The sequence below is a fragment of the Onthophagus taurus genome, chromosome 1, assembly GCF_036711975.1.
Source record: "Onthophagus taurus isolate NC chromosome 1, IU_Otau_3.0, whole genome shotgun sequence".
In the NCBI taxonomy this organism is placed as follows: Eukaryota; Metazoa; Arthropoda; class Insecta; order Coleoptera; family Scarabaeidae; genus Onthophagus; species Onthophagus taurus.
Window position 1 is genome coordinate 14,356,057 of NC_091966.1, and position 13,563 is coordinate 14,369,619.

At 32.7% G+C, this 13,563-nt stretch overlaps 1 protein-coding gene across 5 annotated transcripts in view; it reads right to left on the bottom strand.

The window, feature by feature from the left end:
* The window catches only part of LOC111429421 (Potassium voltage-gated channel protein Shaker), a 411,559-nt gene extending 402,212 nt beyond the window's left edge, over positions 1–9,347 (bottom strand). Inside the window, exon 1 of one of the 5 annotated variants that reach the window (XM_023065335.2) lies at positions 8,354–9,345. In XM_023065335.2, the coding sequence (XP_022921103.1) occupies positions 8,354–8,487 (134 nt within the window). In that variant the 5' untranslated portion in view covers positions 8,488–9,345. Of the gene's footprint in view, positions 1–8,353 lie in introns of all 5 variants that reach the window. The other 4 variants (XM_023065333.2, XM_023065336.2, XM_023065334.2 and 1 more) reach the window with 4 other exon arrangements.
* Positions 9,348–13,563: the final 4,216 nt, after the last annotated feature.

Below are 13,563 nucleotides of genomic sequence, written 5' to 3' on the forward strand. Positions count from 1 at the left end.
TGCAAATGATTTTTTTCGGTATTTTGCATCTTATTTTTTTCTGACAACCCAAATTATTATTATGGTAGAACCAACCGGTTATTTTCACACCTTATTCAAAAATATAATTATATTATTTTAGATGTAGACTGTTTCTTAATTCCTCAAAATAATGTCATAAATATTTGTCTATAATATTCTTTTCTATAAATGAAACATTGTTACTATTTCTATTCTTTATTCGGAAACACATACTTTTAGTTTTAATTTGTGATATAAATCAAGATCTTCTCAAAATAAGGTCAGGGTATATATTAACATTGCGTATAATTTGCAAAATATATCCTCATTATGTTTATGAGTATTAAGATAACAAGCCATTACTCATTCCCCGTAATAATCTCAAACTCTCTTTCAACACTGTAATTCTTAATAAATGGTGATGCTTCAACATTGATTAATAAACTAGTGAGATGCATATTATTACTTTTCCTTTGTAATAGATAAATACTTGTGGGTTATTTATTTTGAGACAGTAAAGTTGTATACAAAAATATTACTGCGTTCTTTTATACGATAGATACGCTGAATTTCCATAAAGATACTGTTTTGCACATAACAAAGTAACAGAAATATAATAGGCGAGTTCTTGTTCTGCTCAGTTTACGACTAGGGGGGAAACAATGTAGAACAACATCGTTTAAAGTTTTCCGCTTTTGTTTTTAGCCGAAACATGTGGGAGTGTGTTTCCATATTCTAGTTGGCAGTCACACAAGTAAGATTATAGAACCACAAGTGTTTCATGTAATAAACAAACATTCTGTTGTATATCGAAATAAACTTTTATTACAGGACTACTTCTACATTATTGGAGTTTAATGTGACCCATTGTTGAGATATCATTCTCTCTTAAAAAAATCTTCAAAATCTTACTTGTAAAGGTAAGCACAAATTAATTTAAACCTGAAGTGAGATATTTAGTTAATTAAAAAGCAATTACATAATTGTTATGGTTCCATGACTAGTTGTACATAGAAATGTACAATGAAATAATGTTTTATAATTTGATGCTTTAGTTCCGCATATATTGGACGATTACAGCCTTCCTCTAACATCATTTATTATTAGACGTATCAAAGAAAAAAATCGTGGTTTTATAAATCGTTAAACCAATGCAAAGAGAAACGCTTTTCGCTAGAAGTATGCAAATTGTCCAAATACCAAAAAACCCAAGAAACACAAGAGCTTATTGATTCCAGATGGTACTAGGCATTCCGTAGTATTCATGATTATTCCATCAACCCAAATTGTTGGGATATATAAATAACAATGTTAACAAACATAACAAGATTGTGCTTTGAATTTTGCCTGAACAAGTTAAATGCACTCGAAGGAGAGAATTTGATAATAGAAAAGCTACAGATGTCTCCAAAATATACAGCCTTAAGAACGCAATATGTGTCGGGAGTAATACAAAGGTTCATAAAGGAAATTCAATTCCGAAAGTGTTTGTTGAAGGAATAAGTAGCACAAATAATATCAAGGATTTAAGTGGATGATAATACGATTAAATAAAACCTACCTAATCCGATGTTTGATAATTATATAAATTCGTATTACAATCAACAAAATTATCTTTGTTAACGAAGGAATTTATCGACTAAGAAGTTTTAAATTTAGTAAACATATTACTAAAAATATAAGGAATTAGTACCACCCTATAAATTTTAATGGACTTCGCGTATACTAGAAAGAAGCCAAACATTTTGAAAGAGTTTGCAAATCGACTTGCGAATAATAATGTCAATAAAAACAGCACATATCATTCTTTTGCGTGTAGAATAACTAGCGTAAATTATTTTTATTCCCAGTACTCTGTGTGAGAAACCATGGAAAACTGAAGAAAAATAATTTTTTTAAAAATTTTTAAGTATAAAATTTTTAATTCGATAGTCACACTCGAAAACAGCAAAAACCACTAAAAAACAACCTTTTAAACCGTGAACACTACTCGAATAAAAGTAGTATCCTGTTACTAAATACATTTACCTGACACGAGAGTGCTTTTAATGAGCACACCTCTGCAAGTAATATATCATACAATTATAAAAAATACCGTTATCCATTTTAATTAGTGGATTATTGAAATAGAAAGTGTGCTATAACCATTATAACTAAGAATAATTTAGGATAATAATTTAGTTTCCATGGTCAATTGTAACATCTTTTAAAATCTAATAATTATATTAGTGTATGTAATAGTTTAATTTAGGAAATATTTTAACATTGTGGTAGGTATACACAACGTTGATTATGTAAAGAAGGTGCTACTCGACTACCTGAAAAAAATCTGAAAGAAAATGTAGTCGATAACATTAACAAAAATATGAAGACGTTGCGGCTATTGTGTGCAAACTCTAATCCTTCTGATGATACTGAAAAACAAATATAAGTGGCATATTAACACCTTCATGTTGTAGAAGGAGTTGAGGAAGTAAATATTTCAGAGGATTTCGTTGCAAAATTCTACATGTCCAACTAACAAGACGAGTTCCGAACCAGACAGAAATGAATTGCGTTAGTCTCACACAGAATCACATGATATCATTGGTTATACGAGACTTGTCACAACACGTGTTTTTAAATAAAGTGCATTTTTCAATCGTTTACAGTATTTCTTATTTATAGCATTGGTTCTCAACCTCTAACCTTGAAAAAGAATCCGAACTTAGGTCCACGAAATTATAAAATAAATGACCACTCGTAAAAGAAAAAGAAGAATGGTAAATAAGAAAGAAGAAGCAGGGCTTATGTTATCAGGAGATAGACCAAGAGGAAAACAGGTTTTATCGAATATCACGCTAAAGAACGTCCTTGTAAAACTAAACTGTACAAGAACATCGACGATGATATATGGTTGTTCATGTTCGCAAAAATTGTAACGCAGAATTCAAATGTATAATACTTCAATGTCATTGTATCGAGAATAGCTCCAAAATCTGTTTCTAGTGATAAAGTGATTATGCTGCCAATCATTTTTTTAGTCTATTTTTTGATGTGTCTAAAGTAATTTAACCTTTAATGCAGACAAGACATTGCTTTTGTAGAAGAAAATGCTTCATACTATGTTCATTGTACGTCAAGGAGTTATACCGTATTTTCTCGAATCTAATCCGCACCCTTTTTAGAAATTTTATATGCTCTAAAATCAAATGCGGATTACAATCGGATGTGGATTACATTGGAAAACCAACTTTTTTTACCATCATTGCATTTTTAAAATCGAGGTGCGGATTAGATTCGAGTGCGGATAAGATTCGAGAAAATACGATATTTCCGAGATTCAAAGCTACTACTGGATAAAGGTTAGCAGTTATGTAACGCTGCTAGCAATATTAATTAAAACCTTTGTTGGATACACGAAAGCTTTAAAGTATAAATAGCTTGTAGCGAAGACTGAATTATGACAACAAAGAGAAATATATATACAACTATTAATTGAAGGTGATCAGAAAAGTTCTAGGAGAAAAATGAAAAATGTGTCCTAGTTTATTAAAACAGACTTATCATCAGAAATCAAATTTGAGTAAACAGCTAATAAAAATCCAAATAATTGAGGTGATTTAGCTGCTTTATTGAATTATTATAAATTACTAAATAATACATTCAATATCCGACCCAAAGTCGATCCTAAACTCTACATCGACACTAACATTTCAACCAGTTCATAGAAAAATTATACATTAGATTTCTTGAAAACAAGGGAATTATTCCTTTGAAAATAAATAGGAAAAGGTATCTCAATTTTTATTTCTAAATCATGTTGCAACAAAAATTCAATATTAAGATATTGAAATCAAGAAATATTTTCCAAAGAAAAGCATATAATGCTTTTGTTGATGCTTATGCGAACGTTTCAGCACTGAAAAATGCTATCTAATCTGTCGTCAGTTGCTTCTGTTTATGTACGCCTGTGGATTTAAGAGATTAAAACTTTCTTTACTTCGATGGTAAGGGAAATCATGTTACAAACATATTTTAACACATTAATCGCCACGATAATATAAACACAGTTTTTGTTTGGGCAATCATAATTTTATTAAACAATTTAGATACTATTCCTGAAAAAAAAAATTTCATGCTTTCGTGCACAAAAATTTTTCCACCAAATTTTCCAGAAAAAGAATTTTTTTTGTAACACATATATGACTGACATGGTCATGCATAAAACCATATTTCTCTACAAGCCATGACAGTCACATACATAAGACACGTCAAATTATATTTCGAGGTGTGTTAAACGATATTGTGTTAAAGAGGTACGTTATGCGTGATAAATAAATTACTTGTACTGATTACTGTGACTATCTCTTTAAAAAGAAAGTTTCTACTAAGAATGAATTGAAAGATATTGCTGAAAATATCTCCAATGATCAGTACAAGAATTATACTTATTTGTTTGATGAAAAAGTAAGCAGTCTTCAAGAAATGCTGGAAGATATGGAGTTTGAAGAAACAACAAAAAAATTTAAAATAACGAAATACTTATTAGAACGTGAACGCCTTGCCTTCAGAGGACTGATGTTGAATGGAACAATTATGAAATTAGACATAAATGTTTTTATTTCAGGGGAAAAGCTGGTTTACAATTTGATTTGGGCATAAATATTTTTGCTTTTGTTGCATTGTTTTTTGACCAATACGTTATAAACTTTTCCGTTACCGAAATTACTATTACTATGTACGATGAATAAGCAATTCAGAGTGCTTCAATAACTCGCATAATCGATTAAATAAATAGAACTTATAGTATGTATTTTCATGGGGTTAAAAATCTAACGATCGTTATTAAAAATTAAATCGCATGAGGTGACTATTTGACCAGACCATTTTTCGAGATGATACAGCTAATGAACGTCTTCTTTAATAGATCAATTGTTTGACCAGCTGTGTGGCATATGGCACCATCTTGTTGAAACCACACATCACTGCTGTCAATATGGTACGATAACGAACTCACACCTCCCACATAAAATGCACACATCTCCGTCACTGAAGATTGATTTTAGCAGAGCCTAATCTGAGAAGTTTTGGCGTTTAGAACGATCAAGAGACCTTATTGAAATGGAAGAATGATTATTAAGACATTAAGATATCCGCAATTCCCTTGAACGGCATGGAATCGACTGACATAGCTTATTTTGATCTGAAACTATTTTGACTTTGCGGACTTATGATGTTTTATACGAGCTTTTTAATTAAAATATTTTCAAATATCTCTTTTTGGTTACACCGGAAATAGTTTTATTACATTTTTGAAATCTTTGTTTAATTTCAGGCCAATTTTATGTTACATACCCTATACCAAAGTTGAGTCATTTGTGAGATATTATTTTTTTTGAAAAGATGACAGCTAAAAATAATATAGCAGCTTGTATAAGCTGCAATATTTTTGGGTACTCCATGAGTTGTCTCACGGGCACTGTAACATCCAATAGCGAATATCTCGACTAGAATTTATCCACTCTAGCACGTACAACCTGTCTGGTGGGACGATTATTGCGTCAGAAAATTGGAGTAAGCGCTCTTAAAGTTGCGACCACCGATTCAGAATTGCGGTAGTAATTTTTAATCATTTCCAAACGTTGCTCGTTCGTAAACTTCATCATGATTAAAATGTTAACCTTCACTAAAACGGTAACATTGAAGTGTGCGTTCTTATTAAAACATAAAATTGTTATGTTTCAATTGGAAAACCCAATATTAACAAAACAAAAATAATATTCGAATTATTTTAACAACGAAAATTTTAAAACATCATGTTCATTATTTGAAATTATAAATGAAAAAGGAAACTAGGCATTATCACATATTATATTTGATGATTACCATCTAGCAAAACTAAAAGTCTTTATTATTTAGCGACTATTGTATGAGTAAAATATAATGAAGTTTCAAGAATATAGCTTATCTAATGTGAATAAACAATAATTCTATTTAAGTTTCTTCTTACAGCTTACACAAAATTTGTAGTACATAGGTTTTTCGGCATATACTCATATTAACTTAAAGATAACAGTTATTGCTTCTTCATATCAGAATTTGAAACTGTTTTATGGGCAATTTCTTCTGAGAAATTAAAACACCCTATTCAAAATTCTACTAGAAACCCTAGATGATTTGTGCAAACGTTAATATTTTTCGATGTCACGAAAGTGGACGCTATTGTTCCATCACAGTAAGAGAAATTAGTAAAGAAAAAGAGGAAAGGGGAAAAGTTCACTGAATTATTATCTCTATTATCAAGAGACTATTATCTTATTATCAAAGGACGACGAATGTACCTAAACAAAGAGTGTGCTGAACCAAGTCCAAAGATTTTATAATCAAGAAGATATTTCTATTTCCAGCTTTTTTATTTATAAGCGCCGATTTTATATAAAACTTATTAATTTAATCTTGTTCTAAACATAATTTTTCTATAGATATAGGTTTCCTAGAAAACTAACGTTAAAGGAACATTAAATTTAAAATGTAATTATATCAGCTATAAATGACAATGTTCAGTTTTTCAAAGCGGTTTAATCATAAATAATGCTCATTTTTTTCCTTATTTTTTTACTTTTTGCCTGTTAGCTATTTTTTGTTTTTTCAATAAAAACGTTTCAATAAATGAATTGACGACATTGTTTTATATAAATTCATATTTCGATTTACGTTATATCTTCTGGATCCATAATAGAGTGGATTATAAGATTAAACTTATAAGTAGCTTCTACATTTAACGGAATTGAAATCCATGGATCCAAAGTGAACGTTTCCATAAACTTGAAGAGATAGTCGTTGTGCGAACCGGATTATAAGAAAATATTTCAGTCACTTCATCGATCGTAGTACAGATGTTTGAGTAACTGCGCTACCATCAATACCAATCTTTGAGTATCATAACTGAAAATATTTGCGGGAATATTGAAAATCGGCGTCATCTCATGATTTAATTTTTAAATCTTCATCGAAATATTCAGTTTCAATTTCGGTTACATTAAATATTTGGTGATATAGAGATATTGCTAACTTTTAATTTATTGTAGTGTAAAACCTCGATATAACGGATCTATTTTTAAGTCATACTATTAATATTATCTATTTATTACATTGAAACAGCTCGTACAACAATGAAATAATTCTTCTGTAGCGACAACTTATATCTAAAATTGCGTCAAAGAATGATTAAAAGTTATATCTGGTCGGTGCTATTATATGAAGCAGTGATTTGGATTCTAAAGGCTGCCACAATCAATCGCATGGAAGCATTCGAGATGTGGTTGCATAAAGAATGCTCCGAATGCCCTGGAAAGCTATGCAAACCAACGAAATAGTGTTAAATAGACCAAATGCCGTTCATGAATTATTAAAACTGTTAAGATAAGAAAGATATCATATCTAGGGCATATTTTTAGAGGAGACAGACACAAAATGTTTCAGTGCTTCATGCTCATAGATAGAATCCAACTCGGTTTATTCCCCAAGTTGCTCTATTCCATGTTCATAAATAAACTCTGGGTATTCCCCGAGTTGTTTATACGACGTATAAATCAACGACGGTAGTTGTAGTTTTAATTGTCTTTTAAGACGGCTAAACCCGAATGTTTCTAGTTCTAAGTCTCGTATTAGTTTTACTGCTAGTGGTAGCTCAAGTTTTAGTTATTATTCAACTAACACTAGACCTAGAACCAGAAACTTTCGGATTTAAACGTCTTAGACGGCTAAACCCGAAACTTTCTAATTCTAGGTCTAGTGTCAGTTCTAGTTTTAATCGTTACTCAGCGTTAGATTCTTATATATTTTACTAACTAATAAAGAATGCAACGGTGTGGATAGCACTTCGAATTTTTGTGAATTAAAGTTATTCATCAAACAGTTAAAAGTGCAAATTAAAAAATTTTCATATCTTCCCCGTATTAAACCGTTATATCCAGGTTTTACCGTATTATCATCGACTCAAGTAAAACTCTTTTAATCAAACTTTAATACAAAAAAAAATTTTTAATTTATATTCATTAGTTTACAAAAATTACCATCAAAAAATTTATACAACACCGTCTTTGTCGTTAGCGATTTGGAACTCACAATTAATTATCCAATGCAATTACGACAAGGGAGCCGTTTCATTATTTTTAATATTAAGCTTTTAGTATCCTGATACTTTACGAACTTTAAAACCGTTTACGTTAATATTACGAAACCTGAAACTTCTCCGGAAAACATATTCACGAAACCCTATTTAATTAGGGATGTTAGCAAGAGATGCTTTTGTAATTAAGAGTACTTAATACATTAAATTAAACGTGTTATAGTTTAATGTGATACTTACTGGCTTAGTGTTCGGTCCGTGGAGGCTTGCGCAGAGTCGTGATGGCGTCTCTCCTTGTGCACAATACCCATTAACTTCATCCAGGCATTGTTTTGGGCACCATGGCCACCCATCCCACTCTGCCACATAGTCATGATGGAAGAGCATCACCATGAAACCGGGCCCACGAAGAAAAAACACAAGCACCGTTTAAGGTGCTTTTATTCCAGCAAGAAAACGAAAGCACATCGCGCACTTTATTTAAATTATATTGATTATTAACAATTTAATTCGTAACTGAATTGTACTTATTTTCTAAGGGTTAATTTTTTTTACTATAAGGAAGTTAGCTGATGATTAGCAAAAATCGCCGCAGAAACTCTTTTTTAATGATTACGCTCGCTTTGTACAATAAGATTTATTATTTTTATTATCTTTTTAATAAATTTTTTTTATTTTTAATATTTTTTTATTACGTTTATTACTGCTATTACGATTATTATTATTGGATCGTTATACTTGATAAGTTTCTTCTAACTAGCGCGTTGTTTTTTTAAACCTAGCTCTCTCGTTATAAAATGGAAGAAACTCGAAATATTATATTACTTCTTTCTTTCTTTATTACTTTTAAATTGCGTGCCTAAGCTAATGTGGAGACCGCGCGCGTTTTAATTTATTTTATTTAATTTTTTTTTTTGAGCAAAGAACTTTTTTTAATTCAACACTTCTTCCGGCTCCGAACTTTGTAAACTACGGCGGAAAAGGAGAATTGACTGGCGGGTTATTTTTATTATTATTATTTTTGGTGTTTTAGCGTTGCGTTTTCGTATATTTTCTTTTTTTCCGTTCAATCGGACTTTTGTTTAAAATTTTGAAAATTAGTGTCGCGTTGAAATGGTTTTGTGCGCGACGGTGCCGAGCACACTGGAGGGTGTCCGGCGGGGTCTCCGCAAAACTAACTCATATCGTTGAGCGTCGCGACCAACAGGTGTAGAGAGATGAAGGTGGGTCGGTTGGCGTCGCGCGATCGGTCGGTGGAGGAGCACTGAGGTCCGTGGGCGCCGCGCGGCGCCTTCGTCGTTCGCATGCGCCGCACTGCGGGCCGCCCGACTACCACACCAAGAGATCCATCGCACTGCAGGGTGCCGCGCACTGCGATGCGATCCCGACGAGCACGATTATCCTGCACCCTCTGCAGTGACGCCGGACCCGACAACCGATTTTTGTCTACGAAAACTGACTAACCACCAACCAACTAAATTCCGAATCCAACTCAGAACCCCTACCACAAAATGTTCCTTCTTTTGTGAACCTCATGAACATGTGGGGGTAAAACTGGTCCCGTTGATGTCAATAATACAGATGTAAAAAACTTTATTACAAAAAAAGATTCCTACAACGTAACCACTTTTTCAATTTGACAAAGAAGATTGGGCATCAACAATTTCACTTTGTTCTTACAAAGTTTTATTTCAAGTAAAAATGATTGAAAATATAGAAATTTAGAAAATGACTAAAATTTACTACTAAAAAAATTGAAAAGAAGATTTATTAATAATAATAGTTTTATTGAATAAGTATGATTATACATTATTCTCATCAATAATATACAGTTCGTAAGACTCAAAATATTACATATCCTTCCTTACAACCCATTCACAACCCAGTATTTATACAGGATGTTTTAAAATAACGTTTAAATATTTATAGAGGTAGTGCTACAGTAGAAAACAAGTCGAAAAGTGTTAATCAACATAGGTCCGAAAATCAACCGTTTTCGCGATACAGGATGTTAAAATTTTTTGGGATTCTAGGTTTTTTCTTTTCAACTGTAACGGCTACAGATTTGATACTTGGCAAATCGATACAGTATGAAACTGTCTCTTTTTGAGAGTAGTATGATGTTTCCATTGCTTCCAGTTAGTATAAGTTATTCCATTACAAAACGTTATGTCATTAGTTACCAAAATTTGGCCATTACAAGGAGTAGGCTTTGCCTTACGTACAATCTGCTAACATACATTAATTTGACGTTTCGTTCAAATTACGAAATAACCAAACTCCAGTAATTTGATTTTGCGAAACCTGAAGTGAAATCGTTTGCAATGGTCTTGTATTCAAATGCTGAAATGAGCGATATGGTGTTTATGTACGGCCGTGCCAATGGAAATAGTTTGAGAGCACATCGTTTCTATGCCGAAACATTTCCCAATCGCCGGCTAACAGCGTTGCCAGACAATTCGTGAAAACTACGGTCTACTTGAAAGAGTTCGGGCTTCCTTTGAACGTAGAATGAGAAACTGTATTGATGTTGCAGGTCGACATTTTGATGATTCAGTAAAAAGCTTCGTTTTGATTAGTATTACGTTGTGTCAATTCAAATTTCTAATAATTTATTTTTAAAAATGTTTTCTGTTTCGGAAACCTTAAGGAGTACAATGTTTTTTTTCGAATTAATGTTGTTTAGAATTAAGCTATCTAACTAATTGTTACAGAAAATTTTTTAATTTTCTGAAAAATAGTGGTATTTATTTTCACTTCCGGTCTAACCGGAAGCAATGGAAACATCATACTATTCTCAAAAAGAGACAGTTTTATACTGTATCGATTTGCCAAGTATCAAATCTGTAGTAGTTATAGTTTAAAAGAAAAAACGTAGAGTCCCAAAAAATTTGAACATTCTGAATTCTTGAACCGAAAACGGTTGATTTTCGGACCCATGTTGATTAACACTTTTCGACTTGTTTTCGACTGTAGTACTACCCCTATAAATATTTAAACGTTGTTTTAAAACACCCTGTATATTAGGAAAGTTCTTGTCTGCAAGGTATTCCTCAATTGAATAATACTCTTTTTCCAATAATATTCGTTTAACTGTCTGTTTAAACCTTTTGTTATTCAACTCTTTTATTTTTGATGGCAATGCATTGTACAATTTGACCGATATATAGTTAAAAGTATTCTGGGATTTTTTGATTCTGTGATATGGTATTAACAGATTACTTCCATGGCGCGTGTTGTAGATATGTAGATCTTCGTTCTTTGGCAATGTGTCTTTCTTTGTATGAACATTAACTAGGCAGGTAAGTATGAAACAACCTGGGATAGTTAGTATTTTTAAGGTTTTAAAAAATGTTTCGGACAGCATAATGCCTAGAAAATTTATCTTTTGAATTTCAGTGTCTTTGTCTCTTTTTGTAGAAAAAGTTTGTACTTTGGTTTTATCTGCATTTAATTTCATTTTGTTCATGTATGTATGTATGTAAGGAAACGGGAGTGTATGCGTTCCCGCACACCGCACTTAGGCCCCATTGGACCCCTTGTGCATACTCCCAACATAACCTCTTTTCACATCAACCAGCCTAGGGAATTACCGAAGGCCAGGATATTACTCAGAGGTAAGTTCCTGATATCATCTGTGGTCGGCCATGCCTCTCCGAGGGTCCTCATTCTGAGGTCTGCTAGAGAGGGGCAATCACACAAGATGTGTCTAGCGGTCTCGTCGTCCTGTTCACAGGCTCGACAGAGAGGAGAATTTGCAAGCTTCATATTGTGAAGGTGCTTGTTTACCTTACAGTGTCCCGTGAGGAGACCTGTGGCTAATCGAAGGGCGTTTTTTCCAAGCCCTACGAAAAACTGAGCTGTAGATTTCAAAGGATATTTTAACAAATCCGTAGCAAGATAGCAGCCCGGGGTTTTGTCCCACGCGTTTAGGATTTTTTTGTGGGTAATGTGCTTAATCATGTTGATATGAGTAGCTAAGGAAGGGGTAATTATCGGCTCGGGTGCACAGGGAACTGTGCTGGCAGCACGCTTTGCCAGTCTATCCGCATGTTTGTACCCGTAGAGCCGGAGTGCCCCTTGATCCATTGGATAGTGACACGATTGTGTTTCGTGGCTTCTTCCAGTGCTAGATGGCAGTCCATTATTAGTGCAGACGTTATCTTAACGCTGCTTAACGCTAAAACAGATTTTGTTCATGTCAAACAATTTTTTTGTATCGGCTAATGATGTTTGCGTTTTATTTTTAAGTTGCTGAATATCATTTCCTTAGTTGATTACAGACGTTTCATCTGCATAGTGACAAATGGAAAGTGCCTTCACATTTTCTGGCAGATCGTTTATACAGTATGTCCCCGGATCGAGTTACAAAGAGGAAAAAAATTTTTGTTACTGATTTTTCAAACTTATCTCAGCATAAATAATGCTGAGTCGTCCGACTATGCGTCGGATATGTTCAAACTACTAAATCGCATGAATTTTATACTCTAACTATAAAAGTTAACTTATTATTCCAATTTTTATGTAAAAATTGGACTTTTTTCTAAATTGAAATTGAAGTTCAATTTATGATATGTAACCATAGAAACCATAAAACTTACAACTTATGTTGGTGAGATTAATCTTTTCATGCGATGTTAAATGCGATGAAACAGAGAATTTATTTAGTACAGTACTATGGTACTAGTGAATCATGTTTTCGTGTAGTTATACAAAAATTCTAGCAAAAATATCCGGACACAAGAATATCTCATGTGGAGCTCGCAAACTGATGACAAAAAAATTGGAACCGGGTTCTGTATTATCCATAAAGAGGCAGATAAAGAGACTAAATGAAGAAGACGCTCCCTTTCAGATAGCTTTTCAACAAATGACATTGTTTCTTCCCAGCATTGTCATTATTGGAGCGATGTAAATCCAATTAGCCTTAAATTTTATACGGTCAATGTACTTTCAGTAAGACAGTTGCCCAGCTTACCATTCACACATTGTGCCAAATGGTTAAATTTACAATTTCGTCAAAAATGGATTGAACGAAATGGTCTTATTTGATGGCCAGCACGTAGTCCTGATCTTACAATTATGGATTTTTATTTTTGGGGACGATTGAAACAAATTGTTTACAGTGAACCATTATAAGATGATGTAGAACTATTAAAACTAAGAATAATTAATGCGATAGAATCTCTACCACTGGCGGAAAGTCGTACTTCTTATAAAGAAGTTTTATGGTTTCTATGGTTACATATCCAATAATTAGTTAACTTCTATAGTTAGAATATAAAGTTCGTGCGATTTAGTGGTTTGAACATATCCGACGCATTATTTATACTGAGATAAGTTTGAAAAATCAGTAATAAATTTTTTTTTCCTCTTTGTAACTCGATCCGGGGACATACTGTATATATATCAGAAAAAGTATAAGCCCAAGCACAGAACCCACAGATTTC